General features: G+C 38.4%; 1 protein-coding gene across 1 annotated transcript in view; it reads left to right on the top strand.

Annotated features, from left to right (window-relative positions):
- NEDD4 (NEDD4 E3 ubiquitin protein ligase) overlaps window positions 1-20,242 on the top strand; it is a 151,174-nt gene that overhangs the window by 22,237 nt on the left and 108,695 nt on the right. The window contains exon 5 of the mRNA XM_081227372.1: window positions 15,088-15,141. Within this exon, the coding sequence (XP_081083498.1) occupies window positions 15,088-15,141 (54 nt within the window). The remainder of the gene's footprint in view (window positions 1-15,087; window positions 15,142-20,242) is intronic.

Genomic DNA, 20,242 nt, shown 5'->3' with positions numbered 1-20,242 from the left:
GACAATACTTTTTATTATCTGACTTTTTATCACAGCCCTCCTAGTGGGTGTGAAATGGTATCTTATTGTGGTTTTGATCTGTATTTCCCTGATGGCTAATGATGTGCATCTTTTCATGAGTTTATTTTCCAGTTGTATATTTTCTTTAGAGAAATGTCTAGTCAGATCCTTTGCCCATTTTATAATTGGGTTATTTGTCTTTTTGTTATTGAGTTGTCATAGTTCTTTATATTTCTAGATACAAGTCCCTTGTCAGATACATGATTTACAAAAATTTTCTCTCATTCTGTGGGTTGTCTTTTGAATTTATTGATGGTATCCTTTGAAGCACAAAAGTTTTAAGTTTTGATGATGTTCAGTTTCTCTTTTCTTTTGTTCCTTGTGCTTTTGTTGTCATATTTAGTCAGTATTGTTTTAGCTTTACTGTCTTCACCAGAGGGAGGACAGTTTCAAAGTCTTCCACTTGGCCTTCTCACTATGATAGCTCCTATCCCACAAGCCACGGATTCAATGTGGTGGTGGTAGTGAGGAGATCCAACTTCCAGTATATCAATCCCTATTGTACACTTGAAAAATAGGGAAGTGACTACTGGGTGGATCCACAGAACTAGTGTACTCGGTATAAGCTGAATGTTAGACAGGATTCCATTTGTTTTCTGTTCTCTGTAAGTCCTTGCTTTAATATGGAAGACAAAATGATGCTTTGGGTTTCTGTTTCCAGCAGTCCTCAATATGTCTGATTATTCTTTCTCCCCAGTATACACTGACCCAAGTAAGTGGCCATAGTCCTTTTGGAGAATGAAGAGAGGAATCATTACAATATACATTTCCTACAGTGACGCAGAGTCCTTCCTCCTATGGACTAGGTTACTTCTTCAGTCAATGGACTGTGGATCTGAAAATTGGCTCAGGTTGGGGAACTGGATGAGGGATTGTGACTTTTCTTTTTTAATTGGGACAGTTGTCCTTAGCCCCTGCTTCTCCATTCTTCCTTCTTAGAATTGTAGATGTTAAGCAGCACTTTTGTTGATCACCTGCCTATTTTGCCCCTAAGGGGCGCCATGCTCTATACCCTACAGGTCAAGTCAGCTTCAGTGGCCCTCTTACGTGGCTGGTCATTACAATAATTGTAGCCCCCTTGGTTCTAGCAGTGAAATGTCACTGGCTGGCCTCTTACTGGAGAAGGGGAGGCTCATCCCCATGCATGGCTATTAAGGAGCCCAGCTCTTTGACCGCCTCTCCCACCAGCAGTCCTGGCATGCAGACGAGAGCCACCACTGCACTTCTGGGTGATGCTGCTGCCCCTCTTACCAGCACACACCTGATGACTGTGGTTCCCTCCCCTTGCATGGAACATAAGCATCTGGTAGGTATTTGGGCCTCATATTATATATATATATTTTTTTCTTTTAATTCTAGCATGCCAACTTCCCTTGGCCTTTTTATTCCTTCCCCTACCATATGCCAGGGCAACTCAGGCATTTCCACTTGGCTCATTATTTTTTCAGGCTTCTAGGAGCCACTCTAGCAGCAACTTTGTCTCATCTCATGGGGTCCTTGACAGGATGTTCAATCCGTTGTCCTGAGAAGGTGCCTCCATGTCAATGAATTCTTGCTTATGCAGTCTTATGTTTTTGCCCCTTTGATCAATTGTAGTCCCAGAGATATTCCTCTGGCTCGTGCCAGGACATGCTGTTTAATTCTTGAAGCTTCTTCCAAATGTAATCGCTTTCATCCTATATCAGGCCCAGCTGGGATTTAACACTGATTATTATCTTGATAACCAGGGGAGAAGTGGGGGAAAACTCCTGAGGAGAGAGTGTGGGGACCAGCTTTTGCAATGTCATCCTGCATGTGGGAAGTGCCAGCTCTTATTACAGAGGGATGAGATACTCTACTCTGCAAGCTCTGAGGGTTCAGGGACCTGCAGAACCAAAATCCTCAGGAGCGTCCATCGAGATCCTCCTGTCCTGCACATCAGGATCCCAGGTTTTCCCAGCCAGGGCCCTGACATTGACATAATAGACCCACAGTGACTGAGCATTTAAATGTCTCTGAGGTCTGCAACCCTGTCAACTCTGACACTGCTCCTCAGTTTTGTCCTCTTTTCCACTTCAGGAGGTGCAGGCCTCTTTATACACTACCAAAGAGACCCTCTGTCTCTCAGATTTAACCTTTTGCTTTTGTTAACTGCCCTTATTTTCTCATTGTCTCTCTGTAAGTCATCAATAGTAAAAACTAGACAACTTCATTGTCCTTGTAGGTATTGTTCTTCCCTTACCTTTCAAGTGCATTATACATCAAACTGGCAAGGTTGTCTCCCTCTACCAGGACATTTCCCTAGGGCACCCCTGGAGAAGTCTTTAGGAATTGGACCACCATCTTCTGCCAGTGACTATATATGTCCCACATTCTACTAAGGATAGGGAGATCCTTGCCAGCCAAGTGAGTGTGGGCTGGTCCTAAAACCCCACTACTCATACCATCTGTGTTGGTTTGGGCCCTCTAAGAAACAGACATCAAGATGGAATTAGATATGCAGGAGGTTTATTGGGGAAGCACCTGTGAAGGTCAGACAGGGAAGACACACAGATGGGAAGAGCCTTCTCCTCATGATGCAGGCTTAACACCTGCTCAAGGAGAGGGGCGAAAGGACTGGGAAGGAAGAGTCTCACACTGCAGCACAGTTCTGAGAAAGTCTCGCCCAGACTGATGGAGAGTTTCCCAGCAAAGGTTGTCTGTTAGAGAAGTCCTGTGTTGGGCAAGAGTGCCCAGCCTTTGAGAGAAAGCAAAGAGAACCCAATGGGTAGATTCAAAGGTACATGGTTAGCTGTGGCTGCCAATCAGCTATGCAGGTTCTCTTGAAAGAGATCTGAAAGTGATTAAAGTGGCTCAACTCTCTTGTAATTGTGACATTTAAGGATGCATATTGTAATCCTTAGAACTGTCACTAAGAAATTAAAATGAAATATTATAGGTGAAAGTCCATTAAAGGAAATAAAATGGCATACCAAGAAATACTTGATTAATAATTTTTTAAAGGTGAAAGGGAACAAAAGAGGAATAAAAAAATAGAAAAGAAATAGATGATAACAAACCATAAAACAAGCCATCTCAATAATTACAAAAAAGCAAGATTCAACTCTATGCTGTTTACAGGAGACACATTTTGAGTATAGAGACACAGACAGGTTAAAAGTAAAAGTACAGGAAAAGGTATACCAGCACTAAGCCAAACAAAACAATACACTGATATGGCTGTATTATTATTAAATGAAGTAGTCTTCAGGATGAAGAGTATTACCAGAGAGATTTCATTATCATAAAAGCATTTATTCATCAAGAAGACATACAATCCTATGAATACACCTGATAGAAGAACTTCAAAATTTTGAAGGAAAAATTGACAGAACCAACTAGAGAAATAAATCCAGAATAAAGATTTTGTCACTCCTCTCTCAATAATTGATAAAACAACTAGACGAAAAAACAAAAATCCAGTAAGTACATAAAAGATTTGAAAAACACTATCAATCAACTTAACCTGTTTGGCATGTATAAAACACTACATCTGATATAGCATACCTCAGAGATATTGAGGATTCAGTTCCAGACCACCACAATAAAGTGAATCACACAATTTTTTTGGTTTCCCAGTGCATATAAAAGTTATGCCTACACTATACTGTAGTCTGTTGAGTGTGTAATAGCATTACGTCTATAAAAACTATACATACCTTAATTTAAAAATAATTTTTTATTGCTAAAAAATGCTAACCATCATCTGAGCCTTCAGGGAGTCATAATGTTTTTGCAGTAGTAACATCAGAGATCACTGATCACAGATACCATGACAATGGTATCATAATATAATAATAATGAGAAATTTTGAAATATTGCGAGAATTGTTAAAGTGTGACATAACGACACAAAGTGAGCAAGTGCTGTTGGAAAAATGGCACCAGTAAACTCACTTGACACAGGTTTTCCACAAACCTTCAATTTGTAAAAAACGCAGTATCTGTGAAACACAATAAAACAAAGTATGCCTGTACCTGAAGAATATACGTTCTTTTTATATGTCCATGGAACACTCACCAAGATGACCATATATTGGGCCCTAAAACAAGTCTGAATGTGTTTAAAAGGCTTGAGATTCTATAGAATATATTCTCTGATTACAACAACCTTTAAATAGAATTCTGGAATGTATATCTGGGATATATATTATACATGTATATCTGGATATGTCAATATATCTCAAAAATCCATAAATATTTGGAAATTAAACAATGTATTTTAAATAAGCCACGATTAAAAAGAAAATCATAAGGAAATTTAGAAATCATTTTAACTGACTGATAATTAAAGCATAACATATCAGAATACAGGATGAGCTAATTCAGTGCTTGGAAATTTACATCTTTATATGCTTATATACAAAGGAAAAAGGATTTAAAATCAATTATCTAAGTTTCTATCTTAACCAAAAAGTAAAAAGTAAAAAGTAGAGAGAAGGAAATAAGAATGGAAATCAATAAAATAGAAAATGGATAAAAAGTAGAGAAAATAAATGAAACTAAAGGTGGTTCTTTGAAAAAATTAATAAAATTGCTATACCATAGCAAGCCCTAATAAGAGAGAAAGAAAACTCAGGGCTTCCCTCGTGGCGCAGTGGTTAAGAATCCTCCAGCCAATGTAGGGGACATGGGTTTGAGCCCTGGTCCGGAAAAATCCCACATGCTGCGGAGCAACTAAGCCCGTGTGCCACAACTACTGAGACTGCTCTAGAGCTCATGAGCCACAGCAACTGAGCCCCCGTGCCACAACTGCTGAAGCCTGTGCACTTAGAGCCCGTGCTCCGCAGCAGGAGAGGCCACCACAGTGAGGAGCCTGCACACTGCAATGAAGGAGTGGCCCCTGCTCGCTGCAGCTGGGGCGGGGCCCCGTGCACAATGGCAGAGACCCGATGCACCCAAAAGTAAATAAAGTAATTAATTAATTTTAAAAAGGAGGAAAAAATGGAGAAAGAAAACTCAAATGACCAATATCAGGGATGAAAAGAATATCAAGGTGTGGGTAGAAGTAGATAATATCGTTATCCATTAGAGGAATTAAAATTGTAATTAAAATTTTTTTAATTTTCATTAAAAACTGTAATTAAAAATCTTCCCATTATTTTTTATGGTCTTGATTTTTTATTAGAAAGGATACTTGAAAGTAGGTACTACTCTTGAGTTAGAGATGTTACTACAAAAATAAGAAAGAAGGCCATTTGTAGATGATAAACCTGGCTCAGTACTTTACTGCCTTTTACTCATTGTTTCTTTTACTATAATTTCACTGTTGCCAAATGTTCTAGCCAGTATTCCTCTATTCTGGGATCATGGGCTGTGCATTTATTTTAATCAGAAATTTGAAAATTTATTGCAAGGGTAACTAGATAAATTTTTGTGGATCAATGCTAATTCATCACAGCTAGATATAGAAAACACATGGCGATTTAATACTTGCTGTACAAAGGACATAATTATGTGAGGTCCTCTATTTTCTTCTTGTCATTTATATCATTATTTATACATAGCACAAAATGTTTTCCATTGAATGTATTCACATAAAAATGTCTATTGAGATAACAGAGTACAGTAAAATGTTGATTATTGGGCATTCAGCCAAATGGAAATTGTGGCCAGAAGTTGAAGGGAGCCTTTATATCTTTGAGAAAACGTGAAGTTCGAAGAAAGTCTTTTGTGGAGAACTGTTACTGGTAGATTAACAAACAGGGGAGACTCCAAATTGAAGTTAATGCTCAATAGAAAATTATAGTAAAATCTACACTTATAGTTGCTCATATGAGACCAAGGGAGGCAAGTTATCAGGAGGGAAAAAAGTTTGACACATTAGGAGCAATGTACACATTATATAATCTGTGCATCAGCATAGTGTATGAGCATCTGAAAAAGGACAGCCCCACTTCATTCCCTGTACACCCATGGTGCTCACTTTATATCTTTAGTATTCATACTCATCATATTTACAAAATGTGTATATGTTCATGAATATATTAGTATTATGTTACAGAAGCAACATAACTTGTACACCACAGATATTTTTAGAAAGAGAAATAAAAAATCAGCCATAATTTAATCTCCATAATGCCACCACTGATTGTGTGATAGTCTGGTATTTTTTCCTATGTATTTTTATCCATGTATTTATACTCCTCCACCTACACACACACACACACACAAAATTGGTGTGATATTTTTTCCCAGTCACTTTGCTAATGCTTATTAATGTGAGGCCACAGTCCCTACCCTCAGCGAAGCTTACTGTCTGCTGTGGACCCCTATAAACTAGTTCCTCAAAAGAATTACCAATGTGCTGAGACTTGTCAAGGGAAAACACTGGGTGCTATGGAGTGAGTATCAGGGGATATTAGAGACTTGAGGGGATTCTCTCAATGTAGGGTATTTAGGGAAGACCCTTCTGAAGTGTATCATTTAGGATGCTTTCAGCTTCAAGTAATCCTAACCTCTCTGGGATTCTCTTGCCTTTCTGTCCATGGTCACAAGAAGCTTGCAGCAGTTCCTAATGACATAGCCTCCCATGATGATGTCCAGAGGTAGGGGAGAATGTTTCCTCACAAGTCTCTTTTAAAAAGTGAAGGACCCTTTTCCAAAAGTTTCCCTAGGAGACTTTGATTCATGTCTCTTGGGCCGGAATTATGTTGTGTGTATTTCTAACCCAGTCATTAGTAAAGAGAGTGGAATTACCGGGAGGCTTAGAGGAATCAGAAGTCAGCTCCTGGGGGGGTGGGGTCGGGGTAGGGAGTAGCTGCCTGTATCCCTGACACACATTATCATCCATTATTTGAATAAAATCAGAATTCTGTTAGCTAGGAAGAAGGCTAGGGTGCCCCATTAATAAAGCACTAAGTAAGGTATGGTGTAGCTGTATAATGAAATCCTCATCAGCTGTTTAAAAAGAGACAGAGGTATATGTATTGATAGGATGTTAAGTTTCAAAATATATTAAATGAAGGAACAAAGGTGCAAAACATTATATATATGATGCACCTTTTTGTGTAAAAACAGAACAGCTTTCTCACATGCTGGTATTTGCAAAAAATACTTCTAGAAGGACCAAGAAACTGTTCACAGTATTTTCTCTGAGGGTGGGGAAAGGGTGAGAGATTTATAATTCACTATACTGAATATCTTTTTTTTTTTACTGTTTGGGTTTTTCCCCCATGGCTGTGTATCTATAATTCATTTTTATATTTGTTGATAAGCAATAACTGTATAGAGAAACAAATTAGAAAAACATAAAATATGTAGATAAAAATGCAAAGATAGTTTCTATTTATATAATGCTTAAAGCTTGTAAAAATACTTATCTATTTCATTTTACTTTTTACACAGTTTTTATTTTAAAATCTACTTACCACATATGTCCGCACAAAAACTTGTACATGAATACTCATAGCATCATTATTAATTATAGTCAAAAAGTAGAAACAGGGCTTCCCTGGTGGCGCAGTGGTTGAGAGTCCTCCTGCCGATGCAGGGGACATGGGTTCATGCCCCGGTTCGGGAAGATCCCACATGCCACGGAGCGGCTGGGCCTGTGAGCCATGGCCGCTGAGCCTGCGCGTCCAGAGCCTGTGCTCCGTGACAGGAGAGGCCACAACAGTGAGAGGTCTGCGTACCGCAAAAAAAAAAAAAAAAAGTAGAAACAACCCATAGGTCCATCAACAAATGAATGGATAAACAAAATGGGGTATATACATACAGTGGGATATTATTCAGTTATAGAAAGGAATGAAGTACTGATACATGCTACAACATGGGTGAACCTCGGACACATTATGCAAAGTAAAAGAAGCCAGTTACAAAAGACCACATATTGTAAGATTCTCCTCATATTAAATGTCTGTAATAGGCAAATCTATAGAGACAGAAAATATATTAGAGGTTGTCTGAGACTGAGGAAGTTGGGAAATCAGGAGTGACTGCTCAAGGGCATGGGGCTTCTTTTTGAGGTGATGAAAATGTTCCAGAATTGTGAGGGTGGTTGCATACTCTGAATATACTAAAAACCATTGAATTGTGCATTTTCAGTGGGTCAGTTACATGGTATATATATTATATCTTTATAAAGCTTTTTAAAAAGTATGACTGCATTGTTTTTTTTCCTGCAACCACCAGCATAATTTCCAGGAGCATAACTTCGGGTTCTTTATGAATACCAGAGAATAAATTGACATTTGTCAATACCTTTGTCCTTCTTTGAGAATTTGGTTACTCCTCTGGAAAGTGTTTTTTTCCTCTACTCTTTTATGCGTTTATAGACTTAGACATTTTTCAAAAAGCTTATCTCAATATTTTTATTTTTGTTTCTTCTTCTTATACCTTTCCTATAAATATGACCCTGTAGACTCTATTTTTATGACCATAGCTTTACTCCTATTTTTAATAAATTTAAAAAAATCATCTCATCAAAGAATTCACACATAGCTTTAAAATGAGATAGTATAAAGGGGCTTATAATGAAAAGCAATAGACTCTGGTGCCCCAACCTCTCCCCTCCTATTCCTGCTTCCCAGAAGTAACCCCTCTTTAACTGTTTCTGTTTGTCATGCTGGCCCTTATTCCCATCCTGCTGAATAGCTCACACATCCCTGTCCCAAACTGACTTCCAGCTATGATAGATGAGTAGTAGATAGCCAACTTATGTTTGGCCAGTAGTTTGGCCCCTCATAGGAGTCTAGGTTGAAAATCATTTTTCTTCAGAAACTTGAAGACAGTGCTTTATCAACTTTGAGCATGGTATTGGTATTGAAAAGGCTGCTTCTTGTTCCTTTGGAGTTGATCCTTCTCTCGCTGTGAAAAATGTGATGATTTATCTTTACCCTGGTGTTTTAAAATTTCACAGTATTATACCTTGTGTGTACAGTGTCATTGTATTGGGCCTTTGATAAGCATTTCAATTTAAAGACTACTGTTTCCCTTCAGCTCTGAAAATTTTCATGTGAATAATTTCTTTAATAATTTCCTTCCCTCTGTTTGTATTATTGTTTGGGGATTCCAGCTAGTTGGGTGCAGGGTTACCTAGACTGATTCTTATCTTTCTCAGTCAGAATTCCTCATGTGAACCACAGAACACAGAAAATGATTTTAGTGATAGTTTCCTCACATATTCCAAGGATGGTCTTACTGAGTTCCATCCTAGATATATGAGATAAAGCAATAGATAACATACAGTAAATGTCTTAGGACAGGAGTCAGCAAACTTTTTCATAAAGGGCCAGATAGTAAATATTTTAGGTGTCACACAGGCAGGAGACAAAGATTGAGGCTACTGTGTAGGTACTTATATAGCCATTTAAAAGGTAACCATTTTAAAATGTAAAAAAAAATTATTATCTTATGGGCTGTTTAAAAAAAAAAAAAGCAAGCAAATGCCTGGCTGGGTTTGGTCCATAAGCTGTAACTTACTTAACCTCTGTTTTAGGGCATTAGGGCTTAATTCTTTCACTGAATCTGTTCAGAAAATCCTCTTTTTATTTTCTCTCATATTTTCCTTCAGCTTAGCTTTTTGCTCTACATTTTGGGAGATTTCTGCAAATTTACCTAAAATTGCTTATATTTGAATTCAGCAGTTATTTTTAGTTGCAACACCACTCCTTGCCTCTTTTTATAGTGCCCTATTTTAGCTTTATGGATGCAAGACTTTCCCAAATTTTTCTAAGGATATACCTTACAGTTTTTAAAGGTGTTTCTTAAGTATCTCTTTTCTTTGGGGACAGTTTTTCTGTTTCTACATCTGTGATCTCTGCTAATCATCTCTTGCTTCTATATATGAAAAGCCTAAACATTCAACAATTACATGTTACATTTTTAGTTATTTATATTTTATATATTAAAACTGATGGTTGAAGGAGATGCAGTTGCTGCTGTTGAGAGAGCACATGCTTGGGGAGCAGGTGTGCACAAAAATGCTGAAGGGATCCATGGGATGACAGGCTGAGCTCTAATAGCATCTGCTACAGAGCTCTAAAGCCTCATGATTGAAACAGGGGCAACAGCTCCAAAGTCGATAGAGCAAGGAGGATCAGAGAGTGAGACATGAGATGCTCTGTGGCTTTGTCCAGACTGCTCTGGACGTCTGTGGGAGGCAAGCCAATCTGAACACTTACCTGGAGCACTGCAACCTGGAGCTGAGAGAAACCCCTTGCCCTCAGCTGTGGAGTTGTAATGAGCTGTGAGACTGACAGGGTCTTGTTGCTCTGGCCGGGTGTCAGGCCTGAGCCACTGAGGTGGAAGAGCCGACTTCAGGACATTGGATCACCAGAGACCTCCTGGCCCCACATAATATCAATCAACAAGAGCTCTCCCAGAGATCTCCATCTCAACGCTAAGACCCAGCTCCACTCAACGACAAGCAAGCTCCAGTGCTGGACACCCCATGCCAAACAACGAACAAGACAGGAACACAACCCCACCCATTAGCAGAGAGGCTGCCTAAAATCATAATAAGTTCACAGACACCCCAAAACACACCACCAGATGCGGTCCTACCCACCAGAAAGAGAAGATCCAGCCTTATCCACCAGAACACAGGCACTAGTCCCCTCCACCAGGAAGCCTACACAACCCACTGAACCAACCTTACCCACTGGGGGCAGACACCAAAAACAACGGGAACTACAAACCTGCATCCTGTGAAAAGGAGAACCCAAACACAGTAAGTTAAGCAAAATGAGAAGACAGAGAAATACACAGCAGATGAAGGAGCAAGGTAAAAACGTACCAGACCAAACAAATGAAGAGGAAGTAGGCAGTTTACCTGAAAAAGAATTCAGAGTAATGATAGTAAACATGATCCAAAATCTTGGAAACAGAATGGAGAAAATACAAGAAACGTTCAACAAGGACCAGAAGAACTAAAGAGCAAACAAACAATGATGAACAACACAATAAGTAAAATTAAAAGTTCTCTAGAAGGAATCAATAGCAGAATAACTGAGGCAGAAAAACGGATAACTGACCTGGAACATAAAATAGTGGAAATAGCTGCAGCAGAGTAGAATAAAGAAAACAGAATGAAAAGAATTGAGGACAGTCTCAGAGACCTCTGGGACAACATTAAACGCACCAACATTCGAATTATAGGGGTTCCAGAAGAAGAGAAAAAGAAAGGGACTGAGGAAATATTTGAAGAGATTATAGTTGAAAACTTCCCAAATATGGGAAAGGAAATAGTTAATCAAGTCCAGGAAGCACGGAGAGTCCCATACAGGATAAATCCAAGGAGAAACACGCCAAGACACATATTAATAAAACTATCAAAAATTAAATACAAAGAAAACATATTAAAAGCAGCAAGGGAAAAACAACAAATAACACACAAGGGAATCCCCATAAGGTTAACAGCTGACCTTTCAGCAGAAACTCTGCAAACCAGAAGGGACTGCCTTAAAGTGATGAAAGGGAAAAACCTATAACCAAGATTACTCTACCCAGCAAGGGTCTCATTTAGATTCGACAGAGAAATTAAAACCTTTACAGACAAGCAAAAGTTAAGAGAATTCAGCACCACCAAATTAGCTTTACAGCAAATGCTAAAGGAACTTCTCTAGGCAAGAAACACAAGAGAAGGAAAAGACCTACAAAAAGAAACCCAAAACAATTAAGAAAACAGTAATAAGAACATACATATCAATAATTACCTTAAATGTAAATGGATTAAATGCTCCAACCAAAAAACATAGACTGGCTGAATGTATACAAAAACAAGACCCATATATATGCTGTCTACAAGAGACCCACTTCAGACCTAGAGACACAGACAGACTGAAAGTAAGGAGATGGAAAAAGATATTCCATGCAAATGGAAATCAAAAGAAAGCTGGAGTAGCAATTCCCATATCAGACAAAATAGACTTTAAAATAAAGACTATTACACAGAACAAAGAAGAACACTACATAAAGATCAATGGATCAATCCAAGAACAGCTTTTGAGTAGGGCAGTAAAGATGGCCTAAGCTATCTTTTAGGTAGGTCACTCCAGTTGTAATAGAAAAGGTAGATTTAAAAGGTAAGATAGTTGAGGTAGAGCATCCTGTTAGGAAGCTATTAATTATAGTCTGAACCAGGACAGCAGAGGCCTATTCAAGTCACATATATCTATTTTCTTAGCAATATTCATTGCACATCTACATTGTCTGCCAGGTATTTTGTTAGACATTGAGACTTTATTTTTTCCCTCAAAATATTTTTCATGTTCTTGTCTCCCTCCCTAGTCTCACTGGGACCATCACAGACAAAGCTCTCATCACTTCATACCTGAGTTACTAGAGCCACAGTCTCTGTGGACTCCAGGGTCTCTCTCTAGTCCAATTTATTGTGTATCACTGACAAAATAATATTTACATATGATCTACATCGTATCAGTTTTTCATTTAAAAGCTTAATTTTCTTCCATACCAATCAAGTCTTAATTCCTTTTCTGGATATCAGTGCCCTCAGTCTGGCTCTACCCTGACTAACCAAATTTTTCTTACCACTTTCTAACACAAAAATGTTCTTATCAGTTGATCTTACAACATGCTCATTCTGCCCCCATGCCTTTCCTCCTGCGATCTCCTTGCTGTGAATATTATCTATATTTTCTTATTCAAATTCTTCCCATCTTTCAAGTCTTAGCTCAAGTGTCATCTCCTCCCCCCAATTTCCTCTATATCCTCCTAGAAAAGATTATTGTCTTAACACTGTTTTTTCTATCCCCGTGGCATATCTAGCCCTTAATTGGGGCTTCTGTCCTCATAGTTGCCCCATGGTTACAATATGACTGTAGGGGTGCCACCTGTCCTAACCAAGTTCCACACAGGAAAAAGAAGTACAAAGGGCAAAAGTGACATCTCTCCCAGCTGAGTCAGCCCCATTTAAAGAGCTCTCCCAGGAACTTCCCTGGTGGCGCAGTGGTTAAGAATCCGCCTGCCAATGCAGGGGACACGGGTTTGAGCCGTGGTCCGGGAAGATCCCACATGCTGCAGAACAACGAAGCCTGTGCACCACAATGTCTGAGCCTGTGCTCTAGAGCCCACGAGCCACAACTAACTGAGCCCATGTGCCACAGCTACTGAAGCCCACGCACCTAGAGCCCATGCTCCGCAACAAGAGAAGCCACCGCAGTGAGAAGCCTGCACACCACAATGAAGAGTAGGCCCCGCTCGCTGCAACTAGAGAAAGCCTGCACAGCAATAAAGCCCCAATGCAGCCAATAATAAATAAATAAATAAATAAGTTTTTAAAAAAGAAAAGTATAGTCAATCTTTAAAGAAAGAAAGAAAGAAAGAAAGAGCTCTTCCAGAAGTCCCACCCAGTGACTGCTGCTAGGTTGGCCTCTTTGGTTGCCCCCGGGTGCAAGGGAACTTTTTTTTTTTTTTGAAGTACGCGGATCTCTCACTGTTGTGGCCTCTCCCGTTGCGGAGCACAGGCTCCGGACGCGAAGGCTCAGCGGCCATGGCCCACAGGCCCAGCTGCTCAGTGGCATGTGGGATCCTCCCGGACCGGGACACGAACCCATGTCCCCTGCATCGGCAGGTGGACTCTCAACCACTGCGCCACCAGGGAAGCCCAAGGGAAATTTTTTTAGAGTCTTATTGAGAGTCTCAGTGTTGAACAAGTCCAGAGGGCACTGTTCATATAGAAAACAATACATAAAATAGAATGGAGTGTTCCATATTTTGATCTGGGTGATGATGACACAGTTAACATGTATGAAAAGTCATCAAGCTGTATATTTAAGGTTAGTAAACTTTATACTTTACTGAATTTATGTTATACTTCAATTAAAAAAAAAAATTAATGCCCCTCTCCCCAAGAGTTTTGCAGTGTGGTGACCCCGGGCACTTGTTGCAGGTAAAATAGGATTATGTTCTCAAAAGAACATAAGGGAGAGTGGACATTGGGTTAGGTATCTCTATATCTTTGTCACACATATAGGACTTTTTTCTGAAGGCTGTCGATACTTTTGACATGGAAACCAAAGTTTTAAAATATCTCAGTGTTTAATGTAATATATTTATCATAGAGAAAATATCAACTTAAATGTGAGAATGTTTCATACATCATCTTAACCTCTGGTATAACAAATTATTAAAGATTTTCTTTGTGTTTGATATTTAGTAGATATTAACTTGATATTGAAACATTTCAGCAAAAATGAAAGCATTGGCTTTGAAAAATAAATTACTGCATGTTAATTTTACTCGTGCTATAAGATATAAACAGTAAGTGAAAACTCAGTGTATACTTTTTGACTGCCTATGTACTTTATATAGTATAAACAAGATTGGTTTTATCAAGTCATTACTAAAAGGATTCAGAACACTAGTCTCCATAAAATCAACATCCACTTTGGGTATTTCTAACCTGATAAATAAAAAATGAGTACATAAAATTGATAATAAGTTAAAATCTTATCTGTATTTTTAAGTGCTTGTAAATATGTAATTTTTTGAAATTTTATCTCACTTTCAGGAATTTCTTGGAGGTCTAGTGGTTAGGACTCCAGGCTCTCACTGTGGAGGGTGTGGGTTCTATCCCTGGTCAGGGAACTAAAATCCCATAAACCGTGTGGCCAAAAAAAAAAAAGAAATTTTATCTTACTTTCTTTTATTCTATTTTAGAAAAAATGGAAAAATAAGCAACCAAATCCACTTTGTCATTATGGAAAAATTACTAGAAAATGGGTGACTTGTGACTGGTCTGAGCTTTGTATATATTAAGTATATTGTGTAATTTAAAATATATTGTAAGTAACAGGAATTAGGAAATGGTAACATTTTCAAGCATTTATTTCTCAGTGTTTGTGGGTTGATGTTCACTTTTTTTTAATTAAAAGTATAGTTGATTTACAATGTTGTGTTGGTTTTTGGTGTACAGCAAAGTACACACACACACACACACACACACATAATTTTTCAGATTCTTTTCCATTATAGGTTATTACAAGATATTGAATATAGTTCCGATGTTCACTTCTTTTTAAAGAAAGGTTGTTTTTGTCTTACTTAGGTTCACCCTCAGCAGCACCGGCTTCTTTTTGAAGTGTTTGATGAAAATCGATTGGTGAGTTCTGTTGTATGAGTGTAAAATGTGAAGCAAGGGTATATTTCAGTAGAGCAGCAAGGCAAAGTGGGCTGGGGATCTGTGAGGTGAGGGATGCTTTTGGGATGGTTATGGAGACTCTGGGCAAAATGGTGGACAGATAGAAATTTTTTTTCCCTCTTTCCTGGTGCTACTCTCTACCCTTCTGTTCTCCCAGGCACCTCTTGTGATTGTCAGTTCTCAGCAGATTCAACGGTCTTCCTCAAGGCCTGATGTGGCAGGAGATGCAGGAAAGTCAGCCTCTTTGTCTGGCCTTCCCTCACACTCATCCTTGTACCCTGGTCAGTAGTCCCAGGCTCAGGAGCCTTCCCCTCCTCACTCCAGTGGATTTCTTGGGGTTACCTGTATCCAGTTATGACATCCCATCCTCTCCCTTATCCCCACTATTCTACAAAGGAAAGCTATCCTCTCTACACCGATGAAGTAAAGTCCTCTGAAGGATTGCCAGCCCTTAGGGGGACAAAAAGCAAATATAACCTGACTTTATTTTTATAAAAGGATAGTTCTGATTCCTGATTTCCTAAAGACTGTCTTGAAATCCTATCCTTTTCCTAGTTTGTCTCTTTGGAACTTTATTTCAAACCTTCTTTTTAGCATCTTACGTTTACATTTTAAACCTGTAAGATTTGAATATGAAGGTGTAAGAACAGTGTTATATATTCAAAGCTTATCAGTTACCAAACAGAAGCACCAAAAAAGAAATTAAACAGTTTTATTCATTTTGTAGCTAACATAGAAACGGGATTTTTTAAAGAATCTATTTTTAGTGTTGGACTATATAACACTTTGTTTTTTCTGTCAAGAAGTGATAACTATACTAGTAACTGAAGATACTGCAGATGAAATCATTAGTTAGTATCATAACAGGCAAAGGTACTTTTTTGCAGCCAAGGGAGACTTCAGCACTAACTGGCAATCTAATTTTGTAAGGCTGAATGACAGATGTTGATGATTTGCTTATCAGATTTGGTTAGTCACAGAGCTTTTTGTTTAATGTTTGTATTTTTGCCTTTTTTTTTTTAATAGAATAGGGAATGTCTTCTGTTTTTTCCCTCTGTCGCTATAGATCTGTTTTCCTTCTAGATAGGACCAGGTGAAATTTAGTATTGGTGTTTTTTTAATCATGAAATAGACATACAAAAAATATATTTAATATAAATCTTTATTTTAAATAATAAGATAAATATCTGTACACTTATTACTCAACTTAAGAACTAGAATATTACCAAAATCTTCAAAACCCCTCATACTCCTCCCCAATAGCATGTCCTTTTCATCCCCTGCAAGTAGTAGCCACTGTCCTGAAAAGTGTGTTTATCTTTCTTACTTAAAAAATTTTATCATGTATGTATGTATCCCTAAAAGCATAGTAGTTTCCTTTTTCATATTTTTGATTTTATTAGAATAGTAGCACTCTGCATACTTTCCTCTGTGACATGCTTTTTGCTTAATGTTATATTTGTAAGGTCGATCTGTAATAAGACATTTTACAGATGCATAGTTTTCCCTTCATCTGCAAATGCTGTAATACCATAATTTATGTATTTATCCTCCTTAATAGATATTAGTATTGTTTCTAGGTTTTTGCTATAACCATTTGATAAACATTCTTGCTATGTTTCCTGATATATGTGTATGAGTGTATCTCTAAGGTTCATATTTTGGGGTTGAATTGCTGGGTCATGTGTTATTTTTCCTTGTTAGTGACACTGATATGAATTTCTTCCTGATTCTTGGGTACATAACTGGTGAACTATTTTATTTGAGTTATTTGCATATTGTCCACAAGGAGGACATGTTTATGCTTTCCACCCTGCTTATAGTTATCTGGTCTTTTTTGCTGATAATCTTAGTATGGTGTGACTCTTCATTGCCAAAACTGATATTTATCATGCTCTGATCGGTGCATTAACACTCTTTGACCATTTACCATGTATAGAGACTATACTGGGTATCACGATATGTCGAAAGAAAAAAAGCATTGCTTCTGATATTAACAATGGAATATTTCTAAAAGCAAAAGGAAAATAATGCACTTAACAGGATATTATAGATCCCCATACCAAGGAGTCAGGAGTACTTGTAGTCTGGCTTGTGATTTGGTACATTAGCTTATAACCCTAGACAGATTATTTAATCCTTCTGAAAATATTTTCTCATGTTTAAAAATTGGAATAACAGTATTTGCCTTACCTATCTGATAAATATATTATGAAAATAAAATGAGATAGTAGTTATCAAAGCACTCAGAAAATTTTTCATCATTAATACAAAGTGTTATTTCACGTTCATGGGATCATGTGTTTGTGGTTCTCTGATATCACATTTTGTGTGTTAACTACAGTATGCCATTTCGGGCATCTACTGTGTTAGATACTCTGCTATGCACTAGAAATGTAGTTTTTCTTAAGAAGCTCACTTTACTAGCAAAAGGGAACAAGAAATAATTAGAACAGAGTGGTGCTCATCATTCTAATGCTCTGATTTGTTGTTAGTCCTAGCAGGTAATTCAAGGGTACAGATCACCTGAGATGTCATAGAAACTATAGCCATTGATGGAATAACAGGCTTGATTGTGTAGCAGTAAATTGGCCTACGCACTGTAAATGTCATTTTATCCTGTAGTATTCACAACTAAATTAGAAGTGCATCCTTTTCCTAGCAGATTCTCTTTGGAAATTTACAGCGAAGAGCACAGGTACACTTTTAAGGAAAAAGTATTTCTAGTCATCTGGAAGATATTTGCAATATAAGTGATACTTTTTCAGCCAGTTTTAAGAAGCTGGGGGTTAAAACTGTCATAGTTTGGTGATGGTTGTGGTGGTGGTGATGTTGATGGTGATGGGACATTTGAGAATGATGTGCCTTTAAATGAATTCTACCCACCAGTGCAAAAGTTAGTGCTTCTGTGTCACTACCCAAGAGCTATGTCTGCATGCATACAGCCTCTGAAGCTTTAGGAGACGCCTATATTCCATATTCCAGGCGGAGATGCTGTGCTTCTCAAGTTCAATGGTTGTATTAGTCAGGGTTTTCCAGAGAAACAGAACCAATAGGACACACACACACACACACACACACACACACACACAGAATGAGAGAGTGAGAGATAATGAGGTGGGGGGGGATTGATTTACTTTAAGGAATTGCTTTACATGATAGTGGAAGCTGGCAAGTCTGAAATCTGTGAGGTGGTGCTGGCAGGTTGCAGATTCAGGTAAGAGTTAATGCATCTGAAATCTGCAGTGCTGGGCAGCAAGCTGGAAACTAAGGCAGGGTTTCTGTGTTATAGTCTTGAGGCAGAATTGCTGCTTCCAGAAACCTGTCTTTGCTCTTAAGGCCTTTAACTGATTGGATGAGAGCCACCACATTATGGAGGGCATTCTGCTTTACTCAAAATCTACAGATTTAAATGCTAATCACATCTAAAAAATAGCTTCATAGCAACATCTAGTTCAGTGTTTGACCCATCAGCTGGGCAAAATAGCTTAGCCAAGTCAACACTTGCAGTTAACCATCACAGTGGATATTGGCCTTCAAAGTTGCAGTCAACGATTAGTATTATCCAGAGCCTGTCCATAGCATGTAGGTAATCACATTATTTTCTGTGAAGATAATCAATAACCAAATATCTCAGAATGTGAGGTCCTGAGCTTCAGTCTAATCCTAGGATATTATCTGTTTCATTCCAGAATGTGAAATTCTATAGGATTTGCATAGACTCCTTCCAGGTGAGGCCTGCCACTACTCTCCAGCTCTTCTCTGCTTGAAGTTAGGGTTGATGCTACTCTCTTGGCATCTGTTTGGCTGAAGGGCTACGTTCTACCCAGGCTCTCCAGGTTGTACACATAACTGCTCTAATAGTGGTGCAGATCCTATGCAGTCCCAGACCAGAGCCAGTAATGCAAACTGTTCAGCCTTCCGAGAATTTAAACTCAGACTAGAGTGCTAGGAAGTGCATTTGATTTTCTTACTTTTCCTTGGCTGAAATCCTCTTTGCAAATGTTTCAAGCATCCTTCCTTCCTGTCCAGCTGGAGTACTTTTTGATATTTCTTTAGAAGTAGTAGCTGGATCCACCCAACCTCCTCCCTGGTGTTACTTAGTGCTTGCATTGTGCCCAGCATGAGCTCAAGAGGATCAGAAGAAATGTTTAGTTGCGGTCCTCACACTCTGTAAGCGTACAGTCTAGTTAGGGGACGTGAAATTGATGCTTATAGTGAAGCCTACCAAAGAGAAAACATGTATCTGGTTCATTTTATATTAACAACCAAAGGAGGAGAGGGCAGACACAGAAGGAAGAAGAACTACAATCTTGCAGCCTGTGAAACAAAAACCACATTCACAGAAAGATAGACAAGATGAAAAGGCAGAGGGCTATGTACCAGATGAAGGAACAAGATAAAACCCCAGAAAAACAACTAAATGAAGTGGAGATAGGCAACATTTCAGAAAAAGAATTCAGAATAATGATAACGAAGATGATCCAGGACCTCGGAAAAAGAATGGAGGCAAAGATAGAGAAGATGCAAGAAATGTTTAACAAAGACTTAGAAGAATTAAAGAACAAACAAACAGAGATGAACAATACAATAACTGAAATGAAAAATACACTAGAAGGAATCAGTAGCACAATAACTGAGGGAGAAGAATGGATAAGTGACCTGGAAGACAGAATGGGGGAATTCACTGCTGCGGAACAGAAAAAAGAATGAAAAGAAATGAAGACAGGCTAAGAGACCTCTGGGACAACATTAAGCGCAACAACATTCGCATTATAGGGGTCCCAGAAGGAGAAGAGAGAGAGAAAGAACCAGAGAAAATATTTGCAGAGATTATAGTCGAAAACTTCCCTAACATGGGAAAGGAAATAGCCACCCAAGTCCAGGAAGCGCAGTGAGTCCCATACGGGATAAACCCAAGGAGAAACACAACAAGGCACATAGTATTAAAATTGGCAAAAATTAAAGACAAAGAAAAATTATTGAAAGCAACAAGGGGAAAATGGCAGATAACATACAAGGAACTCCCATAGGGTTAACAGCTGATTTCTCAGCAGAAACT

This window comes from Mesoplodon bidens (assembly GCF_964165515.1).
Source record: "Mesoplodon bidens genome assembly, chromosome: 3".
NCBI lineage: Eukaryota > Metazoa > Chordata > Mammalia > Artiodactyla > Ziphiidae > Mesoplodon > Mesoplodon bidens.
Note: the sequence above shows the minus strand (reverse complement) of the source record. Positions and strands in the feature narration are given on the sequence as shown.